The following is a 23,567-nucleotide window of genomic DNA, read 5'->3' as shown; positions in this document are numbered from 1 at the left end:
AGAGCATCTGGTTCTTGATGATTTAATGCAAGAATAATGGATAAAAGCATATATCTTCAACACATATGAGATGCCCCAACCAATAACTCGTTTTCTTATATTTAATTATAATACATCCCTTCTTACATGAATTCTGCTTTTGAGTTTCCAGCCCAGCACCAGAATTGTCTTAGTGTCTAACAACAAAAAAAGGTAACCAATATGCATCCTCCAATTTGAGGGATTGGATTCCACATTTCACATCTTTTTATTAATACAAAAAATATGTAACTTTGTTTATGTAACGGTTCACAATTTTCTGAAAGAAAATGCATTAACAAAGGTGAAAGTTGTCAATCCAAAAATAATGTTTGTTTTCATATTTGAGCTGAAGACAGCTCAAATCCAATGGTACACTTGAGTTGAAAACTTCTCTATTTAAACATTCTTCTTGTTAGATGCATATATACTTGCCCTGATCAAATAATGAGTGATAAATTAAAAGCCAAAAGAAACAAAAACAGTGTTACCAGAAATAACACTAACGGTACTTGCTTAAATTATCATAAGTTACTTAGCTCAACTTCAATGCATACTGGTGGAAAAAAACTTGCTTGCAGTGATTGCAAACGAGAGTTTTTAGTGTCTACAAAAACAACTATGTACCGTTGCAACAAATGCGAAGGTGTTAGTAAATCAATTTCAGGTTATAAACAATTCAGAGAAAATAGTTTAAGAGCCAAATTCTTCAACCAAGATCGACAACAAAATGCTAGTAAAAATGCATCAAGCCATTCCTCTTTGTTGTTGTCTACAACTACAATCGGTAACAAACGCGCGGTTCTATGTGGAGTTACTTACAGAAGAAGACGGTACATGCTCAAGGGAACCGTTAATGATGTTGTTAACATGAAAAAACTACTGACTAATAATTTTGCATTCCCAATAGAATCCATACGCGTCCTCACAGGTATCTGCTATTGAAATTTTTTTCATACAATGATAATTTGATGCATGTATTCGGTTAATGTTTATTTATTTATTTCATGCTTTCTGTTTGTTTTAATTAATGAATAACATAAGAAAGAATTTAAAGCTGCTTCTGAACTACAATGTGATAATTCATACTACTAGAATATGTCATAGAAGATGGATATTAAGTAGTCAATTCTTTGATATCAAGTTATATTTCATCATATCTTCAATTTTTCATGTGTGATAAAGATACATAGAAAGTGCTAGAAACAAATGTTAGTAAACATGGCATCAATTAGAAACATGGTATTTTTTTAAATATGAATTAGTAACATGCTATAATAGCCAACTAATTCCTAATCTATAACTTCCTATATCTCTAATAACAGATTTTGTGGTAATGATTAAAGATAAGAGAATGATATTATTGTGAAACTTGTAAAATGCAGAAGAACAGAAAGATCTAAATTTCCTACCAACTAAGAGGAATATAATGGAATCCTTAAAGTGGCTGGTGAAGGACTGCAAGTTCGGAGACTCATTAGTGTTCTACTTCTCCGGACATGGTACGCAACAACCGGCAATAGACAAAGATGATGAACTTGACGGGTTTGATGAAACTATTTGCCCTGTTGATTTCATTAGAGAAGGAATGATCACTGACGACGAAATCAATTCTACCATTGTTCGGCCACTCAAGGAAGGTGTCAAACTTCATGCTATTATTGATGCTTGTCATAGTGGAACAACTCTTGATCTCATGTATGTTTATAAGAAACACAAGTAAGTACATGTATATTAAATGCTTTTTTTTCTTCTTCTATTTGATTTTTTGCTTCCAGTTCATCGATCCAAATTTCTTATAATTTGCAGTCCGTCAATCTAAACTGTTGATAGAAATCAGATGACTTTGAAAGTCAGTTAGCTAATTTATTACTTGTATGCATATATGCTTGCAGTGATAATTGGAAATGGATGAATAACATTCCCCCTAGCATAGACCCTGTCACTAAACGTACAAATGGTGGAGTGGCCATTTGCTTCAGTGCTTGTGAAGATTGTCAGATGGCTGCCGATACTGCAGTAAGAATAATTTTAGATATAATTTTAATCTGTTCTTGCAATGCAATTCAATGGACATACTTCTTCACTTCCTTCGTTTTTTGAGTTGTAAGTTGCGACCAACCTGTGCAGGCTTTTGGAGGAAAAGAGATGAACGGTGTTATGACCTATCTTTTAACAAAAATAATCCGAGAACATTCTGGAATTACATATGTCGGTTTGCTAGAAAAATTGCAAGAGGAAATTGGAATGGTTCACCGAAGCAAACACTTCAATGGGATCTTGAAACGTATTTTTCACCGTAGAATTGAGCAAGTAAGTAGCTATCCTTTCACACATAACACTATAAATGAATGCATTTTCACCTTACCTAATAATATCAAAGATTTTAGAGAAACTTTAAAACATCTAACATGATCTTCAAAAGTCCTATTGTGCAAGCTGAGTAAGACTTTACAGTTTCATAAGATATAGCATTGTGAAAACATAAAAGAATTTAATATCTGTGGATGTTTTCTGCACACAGCAGTAGAGGCATACTAGTATTAACAATCATGATAAATTGTTTTAGATTAAATCCATTTTTTTTTTTAAAATTTTCTAAAGCAAAGAGATTTTATCATTTATCATTTGTATTTTATGCCCAAATATGGTTCATCTATGATATAAGAAAGGAGCTACATATGTTGTCTGTTTGAAGAAACATCGATACAATTTTTTTTTACTCATAAATATCAGTATTGTATATTCAACTCATTCAAAACTAAACACATAAATATTAATTGGTGGTTCCAAATGTAGTACATTCATGAAGTGTTTGGAACATTGCATTGCAGAATCCTCTTTTATCATCATCGGAGAAATTTGACGTTAATACGAAAATATCATTTTGAGCATGCACATCAGAACAAAACAAAGGCCTAAATTGACATATGGCGACTTGCTCAATGCAATTTACTCTGCAACCGATCGAGCTAAAGCAGGAAAGCTTGAAATGAAAAGCCAAAAGCTTTCTAGGGACACTTCGGAGCACCATCGGACTATATATTACATCAGTTATACAAAGTTCTTCTAAATATAATTTTATTAACACAGACACTGTTTATATATATATATACACCATACCTTACATGAAGTTTGATATCCATTCAAAGTTTGGTCTGTTCTGAGATCCTTACTATATTTTAATTGTATTGTATTGTCTCATTTGTGCTGTCTAAACACTAGCAGTTCCAAGCATTGATGCAGATTAAGTCATTTTGGACAATAAACTCCTCATATAGATGCTTGTACCCCTGGTTATATATATAGATATCTCAGTCACATTGTTGAGATTTGTGTTTTATTCTCGTTTGTTCTTTGCTAAGATAGATCAAATGTTATATGCACTTTTGCAGAAAAGCTATATAGATGAGTATATGACTGCATTACTTGAACATTGTAATTTTATTGAGGGTGATTTTTGCAACCATGATTCGGTTCAAAAAGAAGTTTCTAAAGTTATTTGGGAATCTCCAAGTTAAAAAAACCATTTTTAATCCTAAAGAAACCAATCCAACCATTCTTTGCAATTCCATAAGTCATGTTATATACGTATCTTCCAACTGCAATTCAAAGAATATCAGCAAATGAATACGTGAGCATGAGAGGCTAAAATAGAACCTCATTCAATCAAATCAGTGATAAAGGTCTTGGAAGGTAGAAAAATAAGAAATGAATACTGTCACTACAAGCACGTCAACACAGCAGAACATTTTTCAGACCAGATTCCTCTCATTCTCATATCCTACCATAAAATTAATTAGCAAAGAATCAAATCAAAATTTCCATGACATTCAATTTCAAGTTGCATACAAAGAATATAATCTTCTTAAAATAAAACACATGGTTCTTCTTTCTCTATAACGCAAGAGAGAATCAAGAACAGGTTGCAGCATCTGGTTCTTGACGGCAAGTGATCATAATTCAAAGACAAATCTAAATCTTATCTTAGATGCAATAGAAAGATTCTCCTTCCCTGGCTAATTGTTTTCGGTCTGCCAAACAAATGTGATTTAAGCACAGTTTTGGTTCAGCATAGTTTCACATTCACTATAGCAGGCAAACATTCAGGTGCCTAAAAATTGGCATGAAAAACACCAGGTTGAATATCAGTTGTCAGCACAATAGGGATAATCCTATTGCTAAGTACACTAAGACAAAACAAGAGCTGGTTAGCCTGGAATTGCAGTCTATTACATCTGCTAATCCTGGATTAAAGGATGGTGATGATGGCGAACACAAGGACAAAACATTGATAAACAACCTACCTGGTAACCTTTCAGGAAATGGGAATGGATCGATTTTCATTAGCATCTACAACCACAATTACAGCATGCAATATCCTCCTACTACGTACGAAATACCTGTCCATTCCTATTATCCTCCACTTAGGCCTCCTTCTGCATTTGGTAACAAGAGGGCTGTGTTATTTGGAATCAGTTATGCTAACACAGCGACAGCGAAGAAGCTTAAAGGTTCTGTGAATAATGCTCGGTGCATGAAACATTTTCTGATTGACAAGTTGGGATTTCCTGGAAATTCCATTTGCATGCTCACAGGTACTTTCTGTTCAACCATTATTTATGATATTACTAGTAGTAGTGCATATTTATATATTTAGCACTTTTTATATATAACCTGTAGATGATTCAGAAGAGAAAAACACAATTCCATCAAAAAGTAACATGCGGATGGCCATGAGGTGGTTGGTTGAGGGCTGCAAACCTGGGGATTCATTGGTGTTTTACTTCTGTGGTCATGCATCAAGGGTTAAAGACCGTAACGTGGATGAGGTTGATGGGTATGATGAAGCAATATGCCCTGTCGATTATGAGCAGGAGGGGATGATACTCGATGATGAAATCAATGCTACAATTGTTAGGCCTCTACCTCATGGTGCCAAACTACATGCCCTTGTTGATGCATCCTTTAGCGGGACAATTCTTGACATACCATTTGTATGCAAGATGAACCGGTTAGTTAGTTAGATATGAATCATTGTATTTGATATAAGATGTCCTTATTCATTAGCCTATGTTGGGTTCATTCAGGATTGCTTCTTTTGGATGGAAAGATCACAGACACCGGAGAGCTGGCAACAAAGGCACGAGAGGAGGGCTAGCGGTTTGTATTTCCGCCTGCGATGATAGTGATGGAAAGGCAGGAAGAAAATCGGTTTGTAGTAATGCATTATGCGTACTTTTTTCCCCTTCCATTTCAATGGTTGATATAAATCAGTTAGAATCAATATACATAATTGTCACTTGTAACAAAAGATTTTTGCTGGTTGATTAGGCCTTGACTTACAGTTTCCTTCAAATCATGCAAGATGTACCTAAATTGACATATGGTCGCTTGCTCAATGACATGCTCTTTACAATCCAATGGGCTAAAGCAGGAAAGTTGGAACTAAAAGGCCAAGATTTTGCCCGGAACACTTGGAAACAAAATACTCATGTATGCATCAGTTATATACATGGCTGAGACTCTCATCAATTGTTTATTTATTTATAGATTACTGACTTACATGAAAGTTGATTCTAAATGTGTTTTGCAGGAGCCACAACTATCCTCTACTGAGAAGTTTGATATTTCTACCAAGTTGTTTCAAATCTGACACATCAATAACGGCACGGAAAAAGAAACTGGGTGCCGGAATAGAAAAAAGACTAATGTCCAATTAGCAATAAGGGAAGTACTTGTATGTACTTAATCAATTGTACTCTCCAAACACAATCTGCACCGAAACATTGATGAAAATTAAGCCATTCTCTGATTTGTATTTTTTATGATTTTTAAGGAGGTGAACGAGTTATCTAAATTACGTTGTTAAATTTTGGTTCCATTTTCGTTCGTTCTTTGCTGAGGTAGATCAAATCTTTTCCCAAGAAGCTACTTAGATGAATTAGTGAATGCAGTATAAAATTGTTGTAAAGCATTATCAATAAGGATGAGTGTAATCTCAAAGAATGTAGTCTAGGGGAAGTTGACAATGTAGCAAATCTAATCCAATAATCTCCAAGATTTTACTAACAAGGTTATTTCCTTTTTCCTCTATTCGTACCAGAACAGACGATTAGGCTGGTTTGGTAATGTGTGTTCTTTTTGTCATGAACTAACTATTCTAAAAGTTTAAGCTTAAGCACACACATATCCAATATTGCCATGAAGGCAATAAGGATTGAACTCTAAACTACATGGTTAACTCGATACCATGTCAAGAATCAAACGTTCCAAAAACTGAAGCACCTAAATAAAAAAAACACAAATGATTTTATATGTTAACACTTTTGTATCTTAAATATAACAATGCATGAATGTTTATTGTTTCAAAATGTAGTGGCGAACATGTTAGTACCAATCCAAATAGTGTCAATAAAGAATATGCAAAAATATTGTTGAATAACATTTTGTTACACCAAGCAGGTTTAAGAGGTAACAATAGAAACAAAATATGTAAAAAGGAAAAATTTGAAATTTTCAATCAAATGGGATAACACAAGAGAAAAACAAAAATATGAGGCAACTCCATTGTAAATTGAAGGTGCAACTACTGATAAAAGTGTTGTCAGGTAGCATGTTTTGGTTTTGGCCGAAGCCTTTGAGCTCACACTACACAATGACAGCAAAGACATAGAGGATGGTGATGTACCTAAAAGCACTTTCATACTTATGTCAGTCAGAAAAGGAGATGAGTGAAAATGTATCACTATGAAAAGTCACCCTTAGAAGAGATGAGCCATCCTTTATGTAGAGGATTGTGAGTCTGATAACTGATTAACGGTTTGTTTGTCTCCGATGTGACAGTAACGACCTCTAACGGTCTAACCATTTTCAGTTGGTCATTGAGACCGATAATGGGCCGGCCTATTGGTGTTTGATATTGGCCAAATATATGCCTAAGATTGATCCAGAACGAGATACAAAAATCCATAATAGGCAGAAAAAGCGCTCTACAAATATGAACTTAATTAATATTAGTCTCATAATCTCCCTACTTTATTTCTTTTCTGTTACAGTTCATAATCATTGAAAACCAATTGTTACTAATAAGCTCTAATTCAATCCTTAGTACAAAAAATGTATTCTCCAATGTCATCATGATGTCATCTTCATCTCAGAAATCAATTAGTAAATAATATGCGATAGAACACATATTTTGAAAAATTGGTCAACCAATTAGCGAATAATATGATAGAAAGCGTGTTTTGAAAAATTGGTCAATAAATTAGTGAATGATATGTGATAGAAAGCATATTTTGAAAAATTGGTTAAGTTTTGATATATTCCCATTCCACTAGGAAAGGCAAATAGAATGTGATTCTATATGTCCATATTATCATATCCAAAAAAGGTTCCAACACACTTGATTTAATGGAGACACCTCTACCTCAATCTCATCATCAACACATTTCTCAGTTTATTTACTTCTTTTTATTCACTCATAATTTACTAAACAAAACTTTCTCCAAAACTCCAAAAGATGGCAACTAGAAGAGCAAGATGCAGCAAGTGTGGAAGGGCCATACTAGTGCCAATAGAACTAGAAAATTATGGCTATTCCACTTCCATAACCATGATATGTTCTGGTTGCAACTCTCAAGGTTTCTCCCAACAACCCAATTACCCTTTTCTGAATAACAACAACGCACCTCCTCCGCCTGCCTATGGGAGACGTCAGTCTTGGCCACAGACACCGATGGCCCCACAATATTCAATGACACCTCCTTCTCCATATGGTAACAAGAGGGCTGTTTTATTTGGTATTAGTTATGGTAGTCATGCTAACAGCCTTAAAGGTTCTCTCAACGATGTTCACAGCATGAAATACTTTCTCACTCAAAAGTTAGGTTTTCCTACTGATTCAATTCGCATGCTCACAGGTACTAACTAATTTCTTGTTTAACTTTTATTTTTATTAGATAATATACACCTGCAAGTTAATCTTTTCATACCATCTTGGCTTGCTTGCGGGGATAAAACTGCCTACATACTGCACCTGTTGGGAATCGGGAGACTTGGTTGTCATTTTAGTATAGCAAATGATGATTACGCGATTCATATTTCATATACACCTGCAAGTTAATCTTGTAATAGTTTAGATGCTAATGTTCTATGAGATGGTGATTATGCTTTAACTAGACAGACTATAAGATAAGGTCTAAAATGAACAGCCAAAAAATGGTCTCAATCTCATTCCTTCCATTCTGTTCTATCAATAATTCTATACAATAACATTGAAAAACGAACCTGCAGATGAACCAGGGGAGAGAAATCCGATGAGAATCCCGACAAAATATAACATGAGAATGGCAATGAGGTGGTTGGTTGAGGGCTGCCAACCAGGAGACTCATTGGTGCTTCACTTCTCAGGACATGGATCGAGGGAAGTAGATTATAGCATGGATGAGGTTGATGGGTATGATGAAGCTATATGCCCTGTTGATTATGAGAGTGAGGGGAAAATTCTCGATGATGAAATCAACGCTACAATTGTTAGGCCTCTACCTCATGGTTCCAAACTTCATGCTGTCATTGATACATGCTTCAGTGGAACAGTTCTTGATTTACCATTTATGTGCAGAGTGAACAGGTTAGTTTAGATTCAAAACTGTATTTATATATGCATACATGCTGTCATGAGTCATTAATTATAAAGTATTTCATGTACAAATGTTTGAAATATATTGAAAACAAGGCAACAATTTTGCAATTAAAAGTAAAAACATGACAGAAAACGTTTGCTCAAAATACCTAGATATAATTTTGTTTCTTTGGAGTAAAACAGAAAAGGTTATTATGGATGGGAAGATCATAGAAACCCCAGAGCTGCTTACAAAGGCACAAGAGGTGGGCTAGCAGTTTGCATTTCAGCTTGTGATGATGATGGAAGTGCAGCAGACACATCGGTTAGTACTAGTAATAGTAATAGTAATGTCGATGCATCACTTTCCCCTGCTACTGATTTATGTGATTTAAAATGTAATTATCCTCTGATCCAAGGCTTTGATTGGTTTATATTAGGCCTTTAGTGGCATGGAAAGTGCTGGTGCCTTGACTTACAGTTTCATCCAAGCCATGCAAGTTGAACGTAGATTGACTTATGGCCAATTGCTTAATGCCATGCGTTCTACGATTCGTGGGGCTAGAGAAGAATATGGCCCGAATAATCAACAGTATGTCATGGACAATCGGCAGCAGTATGCTCATGTATTACCTCAGTTCTCATACAAACATATTGATATTATCATTACTATATAATATGAACCTATAAGAAGCTGATTCAAAATGGATTTTGTTTGCAGGAGCCACAACTGTCATGTTCTGAGAAATTTGATATTTATTCAAAGCCTATTGCAATGTGAACATAACTGGAAGTCGCGTTGAAAAATAAAATGAATACGAGGAATAATTGACGTTGGTCCTGTTTGTAGAAAATAAAATATAATGTCTATTTGGGAAAGGAAATGAAGGTTTATAGGAGAGATTTGCATTCAAATTGGGGAAGTTCTGTAATACTACTACTACTTCATTGTGCCAAAAAAAAGGAGGGAAAAATATTGATTTGTAACTTTGAAAGAGTGTCTAATGAAAAGTTGAAAACTGAGCTAGCTCTGGAATTTCATCCTAAAAATACACCTCTGCAATTTATGAATGTTTTCTCTTATATCTCATGAATTACGTCATGTGTTCAAAAAATGAATAACATTATCATCTATTTTTTCGTTGATTTATAATATCATCATTAGTGTATTTGATTCAAGCTTGATTATACCACGCCAGAAAGTTATTAAATTAACTCCCATAGAACTGTGAATTGACAAACTTAAGTAAAAGCAAAGGCCACAACAACCATATTAAACTTAAACAGACAGAACCAACATAGTGGCTTCATATGCTACACTTCCAAATTTATGAATGGTATAACGGTTTAATGATACAATTAGTATCTACATATATATTTTCTATCTATTCCCATTATAAATCTTTGACATTCAATCAAGACATATTTCAGTGGCCTGTTGATATAACTAAGAAATTTTGACAACTACTAGAGCTGAAGTTGGATAATTGTAATTGCTTCTACATGAATAGCAAAGTGTATAAATATATCAATTTTCACTCGAAAGCAGCAACTGCTTGCGAGATTTACAGCACCAGCGAGCATAACATGATTGGAGATTTGGCCAGTCAGTGGATGAGCAATGTGTAAAATGGTGTAGCCAAAGAGAAAGAACCTGTTCTTGTTTCTCTTGTTCCAACCTCTCTATAATGCCTTCCAACACCCTCTCTAACTCGGCCCTCTCGTTGATGCTTAACGCTGGAGCATCGCTGCCATTACTGGCTCTGCACAACAATGGCAGCCATGTCTGTAACATCTTTAACTTTACCTGGATGCATTGCTTCATCTTGCTTTCCTCAATTTCGTCTGCGCCAAAATCTTTGGCTTCTTTGAACAGGAATGCTGCAAGGAAAATTCAAGGCAACTGTTAGAGAACATATATAGTTCTCAACTACTCCGAATTGTCACAATTGAACCGTGTTATTTAAAATTAATGATAATTAAAAAATTTGAAATGTGTTGAGTTTATTTTCCTAAACATTCTAAATGTGTACCACTATGAATTATTGGAGTCATCTTAATCTCCGACTTTAACTAGAAATCTATGAAGCATTGACACTCACTAACAACGCAAATGATTACACTTAATTATGAAAAAATTTCAAATTATCGGTGCCGGCGTGTCCGTGTCCGATGTATGTATCTGTGTTCGTGCTTCCTAGCTAGAAATACATTTTAAAACATAAACTAAAAATTGCATGAGGGGTGACTCATCATTCTAGGTGTGCAGAGAGACCACATTCCTTGAAGTTATTTATGATCAAGAATCTAATGGTAAACAACTCTAGTTTTCTCATACTTATTTTCTCTTATATCTCTTTTCTGTTTCTAATGTACTAATCTCTATTTGATGAATAGAAAGTTGATTCAAGCCCTATAATAAGTTTATTGGCCATTATAAACTTGGAGACAAGACAAAGCCAGAATGTTGCTGTGACTAAAAATGATTCAACAATGTTTTAAATGGATTTCAACATTGTCATGATAATTATCTAACAAGGAGGAGGGGGAATGAAATGGCTAGATAATAGAACAAATCAAAATTGTGGCAGCCATTATATCTATTTAATACATCTTTTGTTCTAATCTATTAAACTAATTTCTGTCGATCATTCTAAATGATTTAAAAAGTATAAATTTTAAAATGTACTCTTTCTTATTGTATGTATAACTTTGGCTATTTTCCCCGGACAACTAGTCTAATCTAATGTTTAATGAGTACAAAGCCTTAAACTATTCATAGCTAATTTTAAGACAAATTGTTGCCTTTGGTGTCAAAATCTACTATTATTATTATCATGCAATTTTGAAATCAAAGTGAATTTCACAGAACTAGGGTGTTAAAATCTCTAAAAGGTAGAAGATTATGTCAAACTCAAAGATGATAAGAACAAGACACGTGCCCTTGCTAGAATTACAAGTTGGACAGCAATATTTTTGTCGTGTTGCATTACAAGAATAATATAATATCAACCACAAACAGCTTTGACAAAATGTTTGAACATCTTTCCTCTTTTGCCTTAGAAATTTTCCAACCTACGTCCACATTCTCAAGCTAATTAATATTTTCAAACCACCTATATTCTCGGGCAAGTAACTTTGATAAAGATGTTATGGACACTAAAATTCTATGTGGTTAATTACATGAAAAATAATGGGTAATTTAGTTGAATATATGATTAATTTAAACCATGTTCAAAATTGTAAAATTATTGCTAATCATCCGGTTGAAATAATAACATAAGAAAAATATGAAGAATACCTGCAAGTTTAACAAGCGAAGCCTGCAAACGAGGATCAGCAGTAAGAGCAAGAAACCCTAAATTATCCGCCACCGCCCATCTCCGAAGCGCTTCATCAGCAAAACCACACTCCACCATCTTCTTCACCATCCAAACCAACTCCGCCGCCAATTTCTCCGCCGGAACACCACCTTCACCTCCCTTTACTCTCCACCCCACCACCCTCCACACCCTCCTCTTCACCATCCTATACCACTCTCCTCCATCACCTTCCTCGCCTTCTCCTTGATCTCTCTCCGCAACCTTCACTTCCAACTGCCCCAACGCCCTCCCAAACGCTGAAGACAAAGCAACACGGTTAACCTCACGTAACGAATGAACACCATCGAGGTGATTATCGTCGATAATCTTCTCAGTTAACGATCGAACAACTTCGTATTTTCTTGAACTAACTGGAATATCGTTTAATGCAGAAAGAAGCTGAGAAAGAGCACGTCCGATGGCGGTGTCGTTTCGCGTATCGTGTGTGAAGTTATTCTGCGTTTTGATGGCGGAGTGTTCGTAGTTTTCAATGAAGAAAAAAGAAGGAATGAAACGGAGGAGGAAAAGGTAGAAAGTGAGGATGATGAAACGGAGGGTTTGGATGAGTTTGTAGTTGACAGAGAAGGAGAGGAAGGTGGTGGTTTTGTCAACGGCGGTGGTGGTGAAGAGGGAAGAGATTAGGGTTCGGAAGAGTGGTGGAAGTGGTAGTGGTATGGCGCCGCCGTCCATGTTTTTCGCGTTCTTCCCCATTTTTGTTATTTTTCTTTTCGTACGCGGTCGTCTATTTTTCTTGTCTTTTTTGCCTTTTCTACCTTTATAATGGGAATTTTAAATGTGTGCAAAATGGATCGATAGAGATTGACTTGGTCTGTCAAAAAGAAAAAAAAACTATTAGGTTAATGCAAAAATCTTATTTGGTGAGTGATTGGTTAAAACCTTTTTATAAACAAATTCTCTTTTAGCTTTCAGATTTGCTCCATGATAATGGTGAACCCTTAAATTCTCTTTTAGTTTAATGATGAACCCTTAAACTCAACTTAAACTGCTATTAAGCCAAACTTTTACTCACAAGAAAAAAAAAATAGTTGCAAAACTTATTTGAGTTGCCCTTGTAAGAAAAAATATATTTATATTTGTCTTTTTTAATCAACTATTTGATTTATATTATTGTATCATTTTTTATTTTCGTTTAGATTCAATTTGACATATCACAATTTTCTTATGATCCAATTTAGTATTCAAAACATAAAAAAACTGAAATTAGTATTTAATAATATAATAATACAAGAGAGTAAATTAGTTTTTCTAGTGATTTTGACTTACTACAGATGAAAAAATAATTAGTTACGAACGAAAATATTAGGACAAATTAGTCTTTACATATAATTTGATAAGAAGTTAATTTGTTCTTAAGGTTATAAGTTAAACTCTTGTTGTTAGTATGAAAATCTCTTTGATGAGTTGAATATGAAGTATGAAACTCATCGGTAAAAAGAAATAAATCTGATGAATTTCGTACTTCATAATCAACTCATCAAAACTTTTATCTATAAAAAGAAAAAACAGTTTTTATGTAATTTATTAAATTATTTTGAAGCAGGATATTTCTTTGTGGAGTAAGAATATTCTATTTTCCATCAGAAATGACCAAGGAATGGTACGAGATCCTTAAAAAAAAAAAAAGTATGAGATGACTACTACGACGGTGATTTGGACTATTGAATGAATTTTGTGACTTCCACCGTATAGGTACTTTACTGAATAATGTTTTGATCAATATTTTTTTTAGTGGTTGGGGTTGAAACTTCGGACCTTACATATTTTATGTATTGTCTATACTAACTGAATTAATATCTCATAATAGTTGATTATTTTATTCATTTCACATATTAAAAAATAATGATTAATATTGTATTAAAAAATGAAATGAGTTTATATATATATATATATATATATATATATATATATATATATATATATATATATTCAAATAACTCGGTTATTTTTAGACGGAGGAAATACTTTGCTGGAATATACTTTGTTGATTCCATCCCTAAGTTATTGTCTCATGTCCTAGGGATGGGAATATGTCATGGTGGTCTACATGACCCTGCGGCTTAGAATACGACAAATCATGTCAGATCGGATTTTTTTTAATTAGAGAAGACTTATACTTTTTTAAAAGTCTATTTAACTAAAAAGGTTGGGTCACATGCCACTCAAAACTTCTTAATTAAGTCTATCAGATTTACTTGCTGTAACATCCCAGACGACTTTAAGCATTGCCGACTGACCCTATAAATCAACGCGAATCTTTTTAGCGTGTTTTGTATTCACTCGCACGCTTACCGGGAAACTTCCTGGTAGGTCACCCATCCAAAGACTACTTCAAGTCAAACACTCTTAACTGTGGAGTTCTTATGAGATGGGCTACCAAAAAGAAGATGCATCTTGTTGATATAGGTAGTACCAAACAATTCTTATAAGTCTTCCTTCAATCATGTAGTCTCATACCTACACAGTCTCAGGATCCTCTCATTCCGATGTGATTCGGTTCCTCTAGAAATTGTCGGGAGCCGCTCATTGTCGTGCCTTGTGCACCGACGACCACTCCCCGCCCTCGTTAGCCTTGGGTGTTGCACTTACTTTAGTAAATATGAATAATATTATTTATCAATAACATTATTATATGGTATTTTATATTTAAATTTGTTAACATTTTTAGTACTTTAAGCTTATTAGCATACATTAATTTTTTCATATTTAAATTTATTATTTTAAACTAGAATTCAAATATGTATTATATACAGTCAAATTCTCTAAATAAAATCATGTTAAATATATCAAAAGTGAGTTAAATTTTATTGATCGATTAGTTCTATTATATTTAAACTTATATAATTTTACTTATTATGTAAAGATGTACATATGATATAGGTTTTTAAACATATTAGTAGATCATATCAAGCTTTTCAAATATTAGATTTAAACCTGAAATATAAGTATATGATGACGCTTAGACTTTACAAATTTTGAGAGGCCAGGCTTAAATCTTACGAAGTCTCGTAAAGTCCTCCGATAACTTTTATACAATCCTAAGATAATTTTTCTACAAAGTACTTGAAAGCAAAGTTTTATATAGCAGGCATGTTAACTCTATAAACTATTGTTGTCTTAAAACTCTTATTTCATCTTGTTGATGACAATCAAAGAGCCTATATCATTCGAACACTTGGAGCATTTCCACGGCAAGAACTCAATTTAGATTTTTAAAATAAAAAAACTCAAACATGACTCGGGAATTGAAGCTCTAACTCAAACAGAACCAAACTTTTTTTTTCCTTAGTTAAAAAATGACCCAAGAATTGAAACTTTAACTCAAAAATAATTCCATACAAGTATATTTACCTTGTTACGTAAAAGGTCATATGATTAATTCTTATAAACCTATTTTTGTCTTGCTTCTTGCATGTGAGCTACTTTTTCTTTTAGCTAGTAGCAAAACTACTCTTTAAGAATCGAACATGGTTAGACTCACTTTCAAAAAAGCTTTTTACCATCAATTCACAACTGTTCTCCAAGAGCAATATGGAAAAGAACTTCAATTCGTTGTTTTTGGTGAACATTGAGATATCCCAACAATGCCTAACCTCACTTTTATCATCCTTGCGGATGAAAAATTCATTCATGTCTCACTCTCACAATTCTATGCCAATATAATATCTCGACTGCTCAAGAATCCAATGTTTGTCCAATCATTCATATGCTCAAATTCTACCCTTATGGGCTGGTTCATCTCTAAAACCAAGTGTGCAAATAATGACCTTCTTTCTTACAAATGTTCCTCTTAGATACGACACCGTTTAGTTTGTTTTCCGATTCTGCGGTCTTGTACAGGGTCGTCAATTTTAATAAAAAATTGTACATTCAAAAAAAAAAAAAAAAAAAACTTGTTGAATATATGAATGAATGAAGCATCAAAAAAAAAATAATTAGAGTAGAAGAATCTTAATGTTAAGTACCGGCATGAATTGCTTGAAATTCATTTGGCGTCACACTTTGTTTCCCTCACAGCTCTGTTAGTTGTGTTGCGATGCAATATAGATAATATTGGTCTTGGAGCTCCTGTTATTGTATCAATTGCTCTCACACAAATGAACCCTATAAAACATTAAATAACATTACATATTGTGATCTTACCATCAAATAAAATTTATACATTATAGTCAATTGATATATATTGTTTTCTTACCTTTGCAAAAGAAGTCTCTAATTTCTTCCATTGACAAACCTGCATTGGTATTTCATAGAATAGTTATTACTATTTACGCTGATAAAGTCCAACAATTCTCGCCGTTTCTTTTTAATATTGGTTTTTTAGATTTTTTTTTTTTTAGGAAAGTGCTCAAGAGTCGTCTATTTTAAAAGTTAAGAAAATGTTACTTTTAAATTTTAAGGGTGTGTTAACTTGTGCCCTTAGGGCACATGTTAAGCAACCTAAAAAGAGCAATTTTGGATTGGAAAACACAATATGACAACTTTTAACAGGTTGATATATGTATTTCTATAATGAGTATCTTAACATGTCTCATTGAGGGCACAATTTAGCATTTGTCAAATTCTAATACAAAATTATATATTTCAATAGAAAAGTAGAACTGTAAATAATGAATCGGACTAATGGCTCGGTCCATTAGTCTATATATTTGGTCAGTCGGGTCTCAAAAAGTTAGTCAAAATACAATCGAATTTTTTTGACCCTAACTCATTTGACTGTCCTACATCTACTTGTTAACAAGATCTCTTTTATTATTACTTATCTATTATTATTATTGATTTTTAAAGTTCAAAGTGACAATGATTCTTGTTTTGTCAAAAGTACTTCTAACTATTTAATGCATAGAGAAAAATAAAACAAAATAATATCAAACAGTAAAAGTATAAGAGTTTGAATGGCAATTGTTTTTAATTATGTATTGCTGATACATGTATTTAAGTACAACGATATGCCTTGGCATTAAGAGATAACTACCTAGCTTATTTTATGGTAACAGCTTTATCTACAAACAGCTGTGCAATTCAAATTTGAAATAATAACAAGAGATATGTATGACAGATCACTATCCTTAACATTAGGATTATTTTGTTGTTGGTCTAACACGCCCCCGCAAGATTGGTGTTCCGTCGGTAACTCCAATCTTGTTCCGTAACAGTTGATGACGAGACTTCGAAAGCGGTTTGGTGAGACAATCGGCCAGCTGATCAACTGTACAAACATGTTGAACTTTCAGTTTTCCTTGCTGTACCAAGTCTCGAACAAAGTGGATATCTATTGAGATGTGCTTCATTCGACTGTGGTAAACTGGATTATGGGTAAGGTAGGTTGCACTGAGATTATCACAGAGAAGTAGAGGAGATTGTGAAATAGGGACGCCTAACTCAGTCAGTAGAGAATGAATCCAAGTAACTTCTGCTGCAGAATTCGCAAGAGCTCTATATTCAGCCTCGGTTGATGATCGAGCAACAGCCCGTTGCTTAGAAGATTTCCATGATATTAAATTAGACCCATAGTATACAAGATGAGCAGAGGTTGAAGTGAAATCATCTTTGTTTCCAGCCCAATCAGCATCGCTATATGCAGTGAGAGAAGAGTACATGGGTTTTTGCAGCAGTAAGCCATGAAATATGGTACCTTTAAGGTATCGAAGAAGTCTTTTCAATGCTGTAAGATGTGTCGCTGTGGGCCTCTGCATGAATTGAGCAAGCTTGTTGACGGTGAAAGCAATGTCAGGCCGAGTTAGAGACAAATATTGAAGGCTGCCTATGGTGCTTCTGTAGAAGGTGGTGTCAGTGCTCGTAGAACCATCATCCTTACACATCAGTGCACTAGTAGACATTGGAGTGAGGACAGGTTTGGCGTCTTGCATTTTGGTTCTTTCAAGAAGGTCTCCAATGTATTTGTGTTGGCTAAGAAACAATCCAGCAGTACTTGGAATAACCTCAACACCCAGAAAGTAATGTAAGTTGCCCAAATCTTTAATTGAGAAAGTGTGTGCAAGAGCTGCTATACATTCATTGACTTTGATGGAGGAATTACCCGTGATGATAATATCATCTACATATACTAGTGTGTATAGAATAGTGCCTGCAGTTCTGAAAATAAACAAGGAAGAGTCAGATTTGGAATTTACAAATCCATAGTCACATAAGAATTTTTGTAAGGTTTGAAACCAAGCTCGTGGTGCTTGCTTGAGACCATAGATTGATTTTCTTAGGCGGCAAACATGATGTTGTTTTTCTGGGTGAATGAAGCCAGGAGGTTGTTGCATATAAACCTCTTCACTCAAGAAGCCATGGAGAAATGCATTATTGACATCTAGTTGACGGAGTGGCCAATTATGTTGCAGTGCTAAAGAAAGAACTAGTCTTATCGTTGTTGGCTTGACAACAGGGCTGAATGTTTGTGTGTAATCTAGTCCTGGTCTTTGATGAAAGCCTTTGGCCACGAGTCTAGCCTTGTACCTGTCAATATCACCATTGGGTTTTCTTTTGATTCTGTAAACCCATTTGCACCCTATAAGATTTGTAGCTTGAGGTTGAGGTACCAACTCCCATGTGCCTTGTTGGATTAAAGCATCAAATTCTGCACTCATTGCATTGCGCCATTCACTAGATTTGAGGGCTTGAGAAACACATGTTGGTTCTATTGAGGAGGCTATTGGATGCTTTGTAGTAAGGAGATATTTTGGATTAGGCTTGTGTATTTGGTTCACGGACCTTGTAACTATGCGAGAAGATTCCGGAGACGGGTGCGGTGTTGATGATGCAGTTCCAGTAAGTGATCTCGTGGAAGAGTTAGTGGGAACTTGAGAAATTTGAGGAGATAAAGTTGGAGTACGTGTAGTGGGGGAGATAAGAGGTGTAGGGATAAGTGATGAGTTTGAATTTTGAGGAGAAGGTGGAGGAATAATAGGATGGTTAAGGTGTTGAATAATAAGAGGATGATGAGAAGGAAAGTGTTTGCTAGTGTTTGAGTTTGAATTTAAAATAGAAGACGTGGACGAGGCATAAAGATTCAATAAAAATGGAAAGAGTGACTCATGAAAGGTGACGTGTCTTGAGAGATACAACTTTTGAGTGGGTGGGTGATAACATTGGTAGGCATGATGTTGTGTAGAGTAGCCAAAGAAAACACATGGCATGCTTCGATTGGATAACTTATTTTGAGAGTATGGTCGAAGCCATGGGTAGCACAGACATCCAAAGACTCGAAGATTAAGATAATTAGGAGTGGAACCAAACAGAATTTCATGAGGACATTTGTTTTTAAGATGTGTTGTTGGCATGCGATTTATTAAATACACCGCCATTTGGAAGGCATAACACCAGAATTTTTGTGGAACATGAGAGTGAGACATGAGGGTGAGCGATGTTTCTACTATATGACGATGTTTGCGTTCTGCAATACCAATATGTTCGGGAGTGTACGGTGGGCTGATATAGTGAGATATACCATGAGAGTTAAGATATGGCTTGAGTTTTATGTATTCAGTGCCACCATCGGTGTAGAGGGATTTAACTTTGTATGAAAACATAGTTTCAACTTTTGAATGAAAATTTGGAAATATAGTAACAACATCAGTTTTACTTTTTAACGGATAAATCCAAGAATATCGAGTAAAATGATCAACAAACACAAGATAATATTTGTAACCATGAACTGAAGTGATAGGAGAGGGTCCCCAAACATCAGAAAATAACAGTTCAAGAGGAGCTGTGGTTTTGATAGAAGAAACAGAAAAAGGAAGCTTATGACTTTTATTAATATGGCAAGAATTACAATGAAATTTTTTATTTTCTAAATTCCTAAAATTGCCACAAGTAGACATCATTTGTGCAAGAACTCTGAAAGAGGGATGACCGAAACGAGCATGCCATAAAGAAGGGGAGGCGGAGCAGGTGGAAGCAAGAGCAGTGGGTTGATATTGAGACTTAGGATGAAAGGTGTAGAGATCACTGTTACTTGAACCGCGCATCAACGTCGCCCCCGTGACCTGATCCTTTACACAGAAAAAGGTAGGGTGAAATTCAAGATATGTATTGTTAGACTTGCAGAATTTCTTAACATATATGAGATTATGTTTAGCATTTGGGACACAAAGCACATTATTTAATTTGAAAGTAGTATTGGGGGTAGGGAGGGTAATAGAGCCAACATGTGAAATTTTCAAACCTGTACCATCACCAATCTGAACTTCTTCTGGACCGTCATATTCGGAGTGCAGCTGCATATTGTTCAGATTTGATGTTATATGATGACTGGCTCCTGTGTCGAACACCCAGTTAGGAGCAGCCGAATGTGAAGCAGAAGCGAAATTTGCCACTGGTTGATTGTTGCGTTGTAGCAGCTGAGGACAATACTTAGCAATATGGCCAAGCAAAGAGCAGAGTTGACATCTTGGTGGAGGTCTATTTCCACGTGAGTTGAAACCTCGACCTCTACCACGATAGTTAGACCCACGAGTATTGGATCCATGGTGCTGGGATTGTTTAGAGAAATTGTTACCACGTCCTGTGGATGGAATTGGAAGGATACCATCATCCTTTGAGCTGCGTTGATTTGGAGAGGTGTGATGAGCGAAATTCGCTGTAGGTACTTGAATGTCAACCTGAACAGCTTCTCGACGCAGGTAGTCATCATGTGCGAGAAGATGGCTATGAAGCTCCTCAAAGGTAAAAGGGTGTTGGCGTGTGCGAATGGAGGCAGCAATATCATTATATTCGGCACCAAGTCCATTGAGAACAAATAGGGTAATATCATCATCAGAAAGAGACTTATCAATAACTGCAAGTTCGTCAGCAAGACTTTTAACTGAAAATAAGTAATCAGTTATGGACTTATCACCCTTTGTGCAGCGCTGAATTTGATTTGTAACTGACATGACATGAGAGCGAGATGTGTTATTGAACTGAGATTCAATAGCAACCCATAAGGTTCGAGCAGTTTCATAGGAAGCAAAGGAGATGCTGTCAGCCTCTGTCATGGAGGAGAGAAGAAGATTGATGATTAGCTGATCAAGAGTGAACCACTTTGTGTAATCAGGATTGGGAGCAGAGACACCGTTGTTGATAATAGTTTCTGTTTGAATTGGTGTGGTTCCGTCTATGTGACCCATAACTTCGATACCAGCAAGCAGGGTAGTGACTTGACGTTTCCAAGCACGGAAATTTTTGCGAGACAGTTTGAACGTGATTGAGGCATTTAGAATAAGAGATGATTTGGTGTTGGAAGGGTTGGTGGCCATGTTGAAAATAGGATCGTGTAGTGCTGTTAAGCTTCAAGAAAATCTGATACCATATAAGAGTTTGAATGGCAATTGTTTTTAATTATGTATTGCTGATACATGTATTTAAGTACAACGATATGCCTTGGCATTAAGAGATAACTACCTAGCTTATTTTATGGTAACAGCTTTATCTACAAACAGCTGTGCAATTCAAATTTGAAATAATAACAAGAGATATGTATGACAGATCACTATCCTTAACATTAGGATTATTTTGTTGTTGGTCTAACAAAAAGGAATCACTTGAAAAAGAAAAAAAAAAACAGTTTATAAAAAATAACAAAGTTCATTAATGGATAAAACTAAGGTGCATTTTCTTAAGTGTTTTTTATATAGTTCTTAACTAAATTAATTATGATGTCCTCAAAACTATATTTTTCTCAAAGTTTGTTCTAACAAAAAAAAAAAAAAAATTAGTTAAGAATTATAAAAAAAACACCTAAGAAGTACATGTAAGTTTTTTTTCCTTCATTAATTTTCTTATGTACTCCAAAGTGTATCATGTTCATTTACCTCTCGTTATTGTTGATGTTCCAGTACCAAAATATGTTATTCGTTTCTCTAGACTCCATATCCATTGTCGAGGAACATTAATTGGTTGAATCATTGAAGCATAATCAGCAAAAACCTAAAAAAATAAATAATAATAATAATAATAATAATAAAGATAATACGGAAAGTATCTTTCAATACATCATGTACTTTATGAGACAAACATGCAAAAATAGTTTTATTTATTCACCTCATTAACTTGAAAGTATGTTCCATTCAATGGGAAACACGCTTTCATTGCAGTTCGGCATGGTATCTGTTTCATAAAATGTTGAATCTATTAGCCCTCTTGAAAATATTGTGTTCAAAACTAGTAGTGTTATACTTTAACTTACCAGAAGTGTTCCAAGAACTGTTTTAGTCTGACTACTTTCTTCCTCATGCAAGTCAGTCTTGCTTGATTCGTCCGAGCTTTCTAATTCATCTTTTTAAGAATACACAAAACATAGCTATTTTTGTTTAATACGTTCTTCCAACAAAGAACAACTTTCTTTTAGGTAATACCCCTACAATATGTACTATATAATCTCTTTGTCCCTAATCTTTTATAAACAAAATTTGTGTGTATGAAGGGACGGAGGGAGTACCTGGTAGCCATATAACCAGAAGATAAGGGGAAGGATCATCATGTTCTCGTGGAGGATACTGTAAAAAAAAAACGAGAAATATGAATGTATATATATATATATATATATAACTTTCATGTGTGTATAACAATTTACTTCGTGATTATTTTGATACCTACCTCAGTTAGGAGAGGATGATTATCCGTGAGGACATAACTGAATAGATAAAGGAAAAAAATGCATGTCTTAGCATATGAAGTAGTAAGTAATTTATTTAAATTTGAAATATCTACATGTTGTTAAAACGTATTAAAAGATTAAACAAAGCTATAATTTTTAATTCACTACAAGAAACATTGCATTTTGCCAGGGGCAAAACCCTTGTCAAAAGGTCAGAATCCCTGGGAAAAGGGACGTTTGTGAGGGAATTTCCCAGGGGCGGAAGCAATGGCAAAAGCGCTCGTCGCAAACATTTTGCCAAGGGTTACACCCCTGGGAGAAAAACGAGGGGCTCAATACCTGGTATATGGCGTGGCTTTATTCTTGTCATAACCCCTGGCAAAATCCCTCACTTTTTGTTGCTATGCAGTCTGCTCTCTTCCGACACACTGTCGCGCTTCACACTTCTGACTGACTGATGGAAGGTCATATCAGGTCAGGGAAAAAACCAGGGACTTGCGAGGGGTTTAACCCCTGGCAAAATGTATATTATTTTTTAAAATAAAAATGTATTCTTTTTAAAACCGAATTTTTTATTAATTAATTAATAATTTTACAATAGTTTTAATTAATAAAATGAATTTAAATAAATTAAAAATTCGATTTTTTTTAAAAGTTGTTTTTCAAATACAATTAAATGGTTCAAAAATCATTTTAATTAATAAAATATATTTTAAAAAAATATAAAATTATTTTTAAAACACAATTAAATGCATATAAATAAAGCAATATCACACATAGACTACTATAAAGCTTAGTGTTGACAATTTTTTTTCTTTTACATTCTACTATAACTATAAATTAATATGCATATAATAAACAAATCTACCTAGAAATAAGATATTGAACATGTATATCTTCCAAACAAAATCATCATACATATTTATTACTAACCATCAAAACATATATATTTTCTACA

The 23,567-nt window shown here is 34.5% G+C and overlaps 5 protein-coding genes across 12 annotated transcripts; 3 read left to right on the top strand and 2 right to left on the bottom strand.

Moving 5' to 3' along the window:
• The first annotated feature begins 212 nt into the window (after positions 1-212).
• Positions 213-3,361, top strand: LOC11428534 (metacaspase-3). 2 transcript variants are annotated; one of them, XM_024776753.2, is made up of 5 exons: positions 213-949; positions 1,404-1,716; positions 1,914-2,037; positions 2,149-2,331; positions 2,853-3,361. In XM_024776753.2, exons 1-5 carry the CDS (start codon positions 466-468, stop codon positions 2,907-2,909), a joined length of 1,161 nt encoding a protein of 386 aa, XP_024632521.1. In that variant the 5' UTR covers positions 213-465; the 3' UTR covers positions 2,910-3,361. The 2 variants fall into 2 exon arrangements, with proteins under 2 accessions (XP_024632521.1, XP_013462414.2); XM_013606960.3 differs by having other exon boundaries at positions 217-949; positions 1,404-1,737.
• A 643-nt stretch (positions 3,362-4,004) lies between these two features.
• Positions 4,005-5,891, top strand: LOC11430350 (metacaspase-1). 7 transcript variants are annotated; one of them, XR_003009504.2, is made up of 5 exons: positions 4,005-4,616; positions 4,702-5,032; positions 5,109-5,232; positions 5,387-5,514; positions 5,615-5,891. XR_003009504.2 is itself a non-coding variant. In XM_039830209.1 (5 exons), the coding sequence occupies exons 1-5, from the start codon at positions 4,145-4,147 to the stop codon at positions 5,672-5,674; spliced, it is 1,140 nt and encodes a 379-aa protein (XP_039686143.1). In that variant the 5' UTR covers positions 4,005-4,144; the 3' UTR covers positions 5,675-5,891. The 7 variants fall into 7 exon arrangements, 5 of the variants coding, with proteins under 5 accessions (XP_039686143.1, XP_003593212.1, XP_013462412.1 ...); XR_003009503.2 differs by having other exon boundaries at positions 5,109-5,239; positions 5,353-5,514; positions 5,615-5,636; XM_039830209.1 differs by having other exon boundaries at positions 4,711-5,032; positions 5,353-5,514.
• Positions 5,892-7,428: 1,537 nt separating this feature from the next.
• On the top strand, positions 7,429-9,787 carry LOC11429238 (metacaspase-3). The gene is made up of 5 exons (XM_003593163.4): positions 7,429-7,940; positions 8,314-8,650; positions 8,846-8,966; positions 9,082-9,267; positions 9,363-9,787. The coding sequence occupies exons 1-5, from the start codon at positions 7,541-7,543 to the stop codon at positions 9,420-9,422; spliced, it is 1,104 nt and encodes a 367-aa protein (XP_003593211.1). The 5' UTR covers positions 7,429-7,540; the 3' UTR covers positions 9,423-9,787.
• Positions 9,788-9,961: 174 nt separating this feature from the next.
• Positions 9,962-12,780, bottom strand: LOC11430349 (uncharacterized). The gene is made up of 2 exons (XM_003593162.4): positions 11,943-12,780; positions 9,962-10,522 (listed from the first exon to the last, which is right to left on the bottom strand). Exons 1-2 carry the CDS (start codon positions 12,712-12,714, stop codon positions 10,170-10,172), a joined length of 1,125 nt encoding a protein of 374 aa, XP_003593210.1. The 5' UTR covers positions 12,715-12,780; the 3' UTR covers positions 9,962-10,169.
• A 9,036-nt stretch (positions 12,781-21,816) lies between these two features.
• On the bottom strand, positions 21,817-22,979 carry LOC11434336 (DNA glycosylase/AP lyase ROS1). The gene is made up of 6 exons (XM_039830302.1): positions 22,949-22,979; positions 22,609-22,718; positions 22,451-22,508; positions 22,199-22,287; positions 22,054-22,119; positions 21,817-21,939 (listed from the first exon to the last, which is right to left on the bottom strand). Exons 1-6 carry the CDS (start codon positions 22,977-22,979, stop codon positions 21,817-21,819), a joined length of 477 nt encoding a protein of 158 aa, XP_039686236.1.
• Between the last annotated feature and the right edge of the window lie 588 nt (positions 22,980-23,567).

Source organism: Medicago truncatula, chromosome 2, assembly GCF_003473485.1.
Source record: "Medicago truncatula cultivar Jemalong A17 chromosome 2, MtrunA17r5.0-ANR, whole genome shotgun sequence".
In the NCBI taxonomy this organism is placed as follows: domain Eukaryota; kingdom Viridiplantae; phylum Streptophyta; class Magnoliopsida; order Fabales; family Fabaceae; genus Medicago; species Medicago truncatula.
Note: the sequence above shows the minus strand (reverse complement) of the source record. Positions and strands in the feature narration are given on the sequence as shown.

Bases quoted from the DNA above. Each gene is read 5' to 3' on its own strand.
- LOC11428534 (XM_013606960.3), top strand. From the start codon at position 466: ATGAGTGATAAATTAAAAGCCAAAAGAAACAAAAACAGTGTTACCAGA. The intron at 2,038-2,148 runs GTAAGAATAATT...CAACCTGTGCAG, and splicing joins AGATGGCTGCCGATACTGCA to GCTTTTGGAGGAAAAGAGAT. The intron at 2,332-2,852 runs GTAAGTAGCTAT...ATTGCATTGCAG, and splicing joins TTCACCGTAGAATTGAGCAA to AATCCTCTTTTATCATCATC.
- LOC11430350 (XM_003593164.4), top strand. From the start codon at position 4,145: ATGAAAAACACCAGGTTGAATATCAGTTGTCAGCACAATAGGGATAAT. The intron at 5,033-5,108 runs GTTAGTTAGTTA...GGGTTCATTCAG, and splicing joins TTTGTATGCAAGATGAACCG to GATTGCTTCTTTTGGATGGA. The intron at 5,515-5,614 runs GTATGCATCAGT...TGTGTTTTGCAG, and splicing joins CTTGGAAACAAAATACTCAT to GAGCCACAACTATCCTCTAC.
- LOC11429238 (XM_003593163.4), top strand. From the start codon at position 7,541: ATGGCAACTAGAAGAGCAAGATGCAGCAAGTGTGGAAGGGCCATACTA. The intron at 8,651-8,845 runs GTTAGTTTAGAT...GGAGTAAAACAG, and splicing joins TTTATGTGCAGAGTGAACAG to AAAAGGTTATTATGGATGGG. The intron at 9,268-9,362 runs GTATTACCTCAG...TTTTGTTTGCAG, and splicing joins ATCGGCAGCAGTATGCTCAT to GAGCCACAACTGTCATGTTC.
- LOC11430349 (XM_003593162.4), bottom strand. From the start codon at position 12,714: ATGGGGAAGAACGCGAAAAACATGGACGGCGGCGCCATACCACTACCA. The intron at 10,523-11,942 runs GTATTCTTCATA...TTTTCCTTGCAG, and splicing joins TTCGCTTGTTAAACTTGCAG to CATTCCTGTTCAAAGAAGCC.
- LOC11434336 (XM_039830302.1), bottom strand. From the start codon at position 22,979: ATGACAAGAATAAAGCCACGCCATATACCAG. The intron at 22,509-22,608 runs GTAGGTATCAAA...TTTTTTTTACAG, and splicing joins ATCATCCTCTCCTAACTGAG to TATCCTCCACGAGAACATGA. The intron at 21,940-22,053 runs GTGAATAAATAA...TTATTTTTTTAG, and splicing joins CATACTTTCAAGTTAATGAG to GTTTTTGCTGATTATGCTTC.